Source organism: Hylaeus volcanicus, chromosome 9 (assembly GCF_026283585.1).
Source record: "Hylaeus volcanicus isolate JK05 chromosome 9, UHH_iyHylVolc1.0_haploid, whole genome shotgun sequence".
Classification (NCBI taxonomy): domain Eukaryota; kingdom Metazoa; phylum Arthropoda; class Insecta; order Hymenoptera; family Colletidae; genus Hylaeus; species Hylaeus volcanicus.
Genome location: NC_071984.1, coordinates 1,329,257 through 1,334,911, shown reverse-complemented (window position 1 = coordinate 1,334,911; position 5,655 = coordinate 1,329,257). Strand labels below are relative to the sequence as shown.

The 5,655-nt window shown below is 41.6% G+C and overlaps 1 protein-coding gene across 1 annotated transcript in view; it reads left to right on the top strand.

Moving 5' to 3' along the window:
- Nucleotides 1–464: 464 nt before the first annotated feature.
- LOC128881989 (probable serine/threonine-protein kinase clkA) overlaps nucleotides 465–5,655 on the top strand; it is a 5,975-nt gene continuing 784 nt past the window's right edge. Inside the window, exons 1-4 of the mRNA XM_054133500.1 lie at nucleotides 465–567; nucleotides 1,164–1,554; nucleotides 3,563–3,749; nucleotides 4,090–5,505. Of these exons, the coding sequence (XP_053989475.1) occupies nucleotides 1,518–1,554; nucleotides 3,563–3,749; nucleotides 4,090–5,505 (1,640 nt within the window). The 5' untranslated portion in view covers nucleotides 465–567; nucleotides 1,164–1,517. The remainder of the gene's footprint in view (nucleotides 568–1,163; nucleotides 1,555–3,562; nucleotides 3,750–4,089; nucleotides 5,506–5,655) is intronic.

Here is a 5,655-nt window from a genome sequence, read left to right as displayed (position 1 = left end):
GGAACCACTTGGAACCAACTGGAACCACCTGGAACAATCACTTGGAACCATCTAAAACCAATTGGAACCATTTAGAACCATCTGGAATCACTTGGAACCACTTGGAACCACCTAGCACCAATTGGAACCATCTGGATTCATCTGGAACAATTACTTGAAATCGTCTGAATTCAATTGGGACCACTTAGAATCATCTGGAACCACTTGGAACTACCTAGCAACACTTGGACCTACCTAGCACCAATTGGAACCGCTTGGAACCATCTGGAATAATCACTTAGAACAAATTGAAACCAATTGGGACAACTTGGAAGAAATTGAAACCTATTGGAACCATCTGGAATCACTTGGAACCACTTGGAACCATCTGGAATAATCACTTGGAACCATCTAAAACTAATTGGAACCATTGAGAACCAATTGGAACCATTTAGAACCATCTGGAATCGCTTGGAACCACTTGGAACTACCTAGCACCACTTGGAACCATCTGGAACCATCTGGAACAATTACTTGAAATCGTCTGAAACCAATCGTAACTATTTGGAACCACTTGGAACTACCTGGGTAAGTTTTGTATCCTCATAGCCACTTCCAAAACCTCATCAAACACAATCAAATTAAACTTCAAATATAACGTTCTGTATTTAAACTTGGCTGTGCCCCCTGAAATATGACTCCAAAGCAGTACAGGATTAAGTGAATAGTTTGATCCATTATTTTGCACAATTGTCTGAGAGATTCTTCGAGTATAGTGTTTAATATTCGATTATTAAATTGGATATATATGTACAGAGTGATAAAAGAGATTTGTGAAACGAAAAATCCCTAGAGAGCCACAGTTTGACCAACACTTCCGCTCAATTCTATTTAGTAGTCAGTAAATCAATACTAAAAGAGCTTGCTAAAACTCGAGAACATGATAATTTGATTCAATAAACCTAATCCATATTCAATATTGAGTTAAATTTCAACCATTAAAAATTTCCTACCACATCCAGTACCAACCAAAGAAACGAAAAATCCCTAGGTAGCCACAGTTTGACCAACACTTTCGCTCAATTATATTTAATAATCAGTAAATCGATACTAAAACTGCTAAGAGCTTGCTAAAACTCGAGAGCATGATAACTCCAGGCGCAAATTGCCTCCTTCGTCGACAGTTTCACCAACGTCGCAGTGTAACTGCACTCACACACACACAAACAAATATACACGTGAACGATCAGTGCAACGGAATACCAGAGGACTCATCATCATCCTCCAGCCACCATCTGGCTGATCGAGAGTGACGTAACGAAAATGTTACGTCCTTTATCCCCATCACACGTGTACCTTCTCCTGTAAGGACCGCAGGGGAACCCCCTCCACCATCCGAGCCATCCTCTCAGACGCGAGGCATCCTCTTCTCGGCCGGGACGTTCTCCTCGACGCCGCAGTCGCCACAAAGAGTCCCTACGCGAAGGTAACTCGGGAGTGTAATCTTTCTTACGGACAAAGAGCAACAGTGCAGAGCCATGGAAGCCGTAGGACGACGTTTCATCCTCGTATGGGGTACGTTTGCGATTTTTACGAAAGTACTCGATAAAGTGGGTTCTCGAATTATTTGCATTATTGCCGAGCACGTGAGTGTAATTTTTGTTGAATTTTTATTATCGGTAGAGAGAGTTGGTTTAATTGAGTTTGTTTATTTGTACATTAAACGTAAAACGAAAGTTAAATTTTATTTCTATTCGAGGCGTCATTTTTTTAGAATCTCAAATATACGTACTGTAGATTTAATTAAATTTTAGTTGATTAAATTAATTTAATTCAGCGCGACATAAAACATAAAGATAGGATACAAATGTGAAGTAAAGTGTATTTATTTATTTATGAAGCTACTTTATCATTTTAATTTTGGTTTCCGAAAATGTCACTTTTCTGTTCCCTTCTTTTTCTTAAAATTTTTTTTTACGACATGATAACACCTGCAAAATTTCAGAATGTAATATTTCAGAAAATTTCAATCATTTATAATCAACAATTAAATATGAAAGTACAAAATAAAATTTGTCGGTATAAAGTTTTATTTTTAAGAAAATCGTGTTTCGGGAGTTGTAAATTTAATTAATTACTAATAAATAATTGCTCAAATTCATTAATTTCAATATAAAATAAGAGTTTTATATGAATTTTATTTTTCTTGTGTTATTATTTTTAAATATCTTTATAAACCACGCTTAAAATTACCAAATAAAATTTCATATATTTATTATTTCATGAATGAACAAATATTCTTTGTCTTTTGCCTATAGTTTATTGTTATTTCACATTGAAATTAATGAAAACATTTTATTCTACCGCGGGGAATCACCATTTTTCCACGCCATACTTGAAGCAAGTGGCGCCATCTTTGCTAGAGATTCTTTAACCATTCAGGGTGTCCCAAAAATGTTGGAGGTCCTTGAAAAGGGTTCGGGAGGTGATTTGAAACAATTTTTTCCTTTGCGAAAATATTGTCCGAGGCTTCGTTGAGGAGATATTAACGAAAAACTCCGGACCAATCAAAGTGCGAGGATGCCAGTGGGCCGTCTGCGGTAGGCGTGGGCTACGCGCTAGGAGACCGCCCTCCGCCGGTATACGCGCGCTCTGATTGGTCAATGTTTTCCGTTAATATCTCCTCAACGAAGCCCCGGACAACATTTTCGCTAAGAAAAAAGTTGCTTCAAATCACCTCCACTCTGTATATACAGGGTGTCCCAAGAATATTGGAGGTCCTTGAAAGGGGTAGTTCGGGAGGTGATTTGAAACAACTTTTTCCTCAGCGAAAATGTTATCCGAGGCTTCGTTGAGGAGATATTAACGAAAAACATTGACCAATCAGCGGGCGCTCCATCGGCATACTCGCGCTCTGATTGGTTCAGAGGTTTTCGTTAATATCTCTTCAACGAAGCCTCGGACAACATTTTCGCTAAGGAAAAAGTTGTTTCAAATCACCTCCCGAACCACTCCGTTCAAGGCGTTACAACGTTTTTGGGACACCCTGTATATACAGTGTGGAAGGGATTTGAAACAACTTTGTCCTTAGCGAAAATATTATCCGAGGCTTCGTTGAGGAGATATTAACGAAAAACTCCGGACCAATCAGAGCGCGAGTACACTGGCGGAGGGCGGTGCCCAGCGCGTAGCCCACGCCTATCGTGGGCGATCCTCCGGCATCCTCGCGCTCTGATTGGTCCGGAGTTTTTCGTTAATATCTCCTAAACGAAGCCTCGGACAACATTTTCGCTAAGGAAAGAGTTGTTTCAAATCACCTCCCGAACCACCTCTTTCAAGGACCTCCAACATTTCTGAGACACCCTGTATTTAAAATCCTCTAACGACCCAAATACAGTGTCAACAATTTCCACTCGGATCGAAATGCAAAATACGTGTCGAAACAAAGATAAACGCATTCCCGTCGCTTTCATAACGATTCTCGCGTGGCTCCCAGTGCTCGTTACCGATATCCAAACGCTTTCGAAACATCAAGATAACCAGAAACTCCTCCGCGTCAACCTCGAATTGTTTTCTGCTGCAGTGGCTGTGTTAGGAACCTGCGTCATCGCGCTTCAACGACCACCGCCCAGATACTCCCAACAATACATGCCGGAAACTTCCTTCAGCTGTCGTAATAAAATCGTAGGAAGCTATTACGCCGACCCTGAGACCGACTGCCAAGTGTTCCACGTTTGCGTGTCTGTGTCAGGCTCCGTCCAGGATTACAAGTAAGCCAATGAGAAACCTAGAAACATCGGTTGATCACTCAACCATGAACTATTCAGATAGGTAGTTCCCCATTTCTACTGCGCATGCGCCTTACGCCTAGGGGGCTGCCTAAACCATCAAGGAATGCTCGCATTTGTTCCTTTCTTGTATAATTAATTTATTTGCATAAAGTACTTTTACATAGGAGATTCATGGATACAAATTCAGCCATCAAAATAACCGGAAATTTGACATTCTTGAATAATTAATTTCCAAAAAGTACTTATACATAGGGGATTCCTCAAAATCCCAAGCATTCTCAATATTCACGTTCGCTAATAATTTAATTTGCTTCCGAAGGTTCCTATGTCCCAACGACACCGCTTTCGACCAAGAAAGCCAAACCTGCGCGGACTGGTACGACGTGGACTGCGAGGCAGCCACTCTTTACTACGCCAGCGACAACTTCGACCTGTACAGGATCGGATCAGGCCTGGAATCTCCTCACTACGACAACATACGCAACGACGTTGAGCCTCAGGATCACCTGCAGCGGAGCGAGACCAGTGATCCTGTTCGTTCCTCTGCCAACAACTTCAATAGGGTGTCCTCCACCAATTACAACAACAACAACAACAACAACAACAACAACAACCACAGGGACCTGAGGGTCAGCAGCAGTGGTAACGTCTACAACAGAAATGACAAGGACGAGGATTACCAGGCAGAGAAGGCCTACAAAGAAGAAAGTGTTCCTGATACTAGAAAAAAAACAGGTGTCAGAAAGGTCAGCAGGAAGCAGCAGTTCAACGACAACAATTACTACTCCACTTCCAGCACCACACCACCTCCAGCGATTAACAACCAGAACACCTACACTGGGTTCTACAGCGGTGCCAATTACAATCAACGAGCCAATGGATTCGTCTCCTCCACCAGCGCGAGGCCTCAAGAAAATTACAACAGGAACCAGAACAATCAGAGATTCAATTCAGCATCACCTTCCACGTACAGGCCTAGCACAGCTGTTTACCAGGACAATTACAACTTCCAGTCTCCTAGCACGACCTCCAGGACAACTGTTTACAATACTTACAATGGCAATTCAAATTATAATCAACAAACTACAGGTAGCTTCAGTCAGAGTACCACGGTGAAACCAACCACCTTCAAGAATTATCAGAATTACAACGGTGGACAGATAGCACAGTCCACTACCCTGCAACCCAGCACCAATTACCAGGCGAACGACTACACAAACTTCCAGAGAAATTATAACAACATTCAGCGTACAAGTAACAACGTGGCATACCAGTCCACGACTCAAGCACCTACCGTTTACGACAATACTTACAACAATAACAATAACGGACAATTTAGGAGCACGTCCACGAGGCAAGACATCGCTCAGTCAACCACAAAATACTTCCCGAGCTACGCAAGCAGCAGCTATGCTCCTACCACTTACAGTCCAGCTACGAAGAAGTACATTACCAATGACAACAGTCAAGCTCAGACCTCCATCAGGAGTAACGACAATGGACAGTACTACGATAAGACCAACCAGCCAATCAAAAGCTCATCCCAATATTATGACAGCACCAAGGCACCCAAGAAGGCTACACAGTACAACAATTATGAAAGCAATGGGAAATATTACACCGAAACCAGCACCAGCAATTATGACATTGCCAGGTCATCGGTTGGCATCGGATTCAGCCCTGCAAGCATCAATCACTTGGCAGAGACTCCAAGATCTACCACCCCAGTGCCAAGGTATTACTATACGTCTTACTACAAGTGTATTTTAAGTGTATTTTAATTTTCTGACACATTTCAAGTGAGGCTCAATATTCATTCGCATACATTACTTCACATATATTAATCGAAGCAAGTGTATTTTAATTTTCTGACAAATATTAAGTG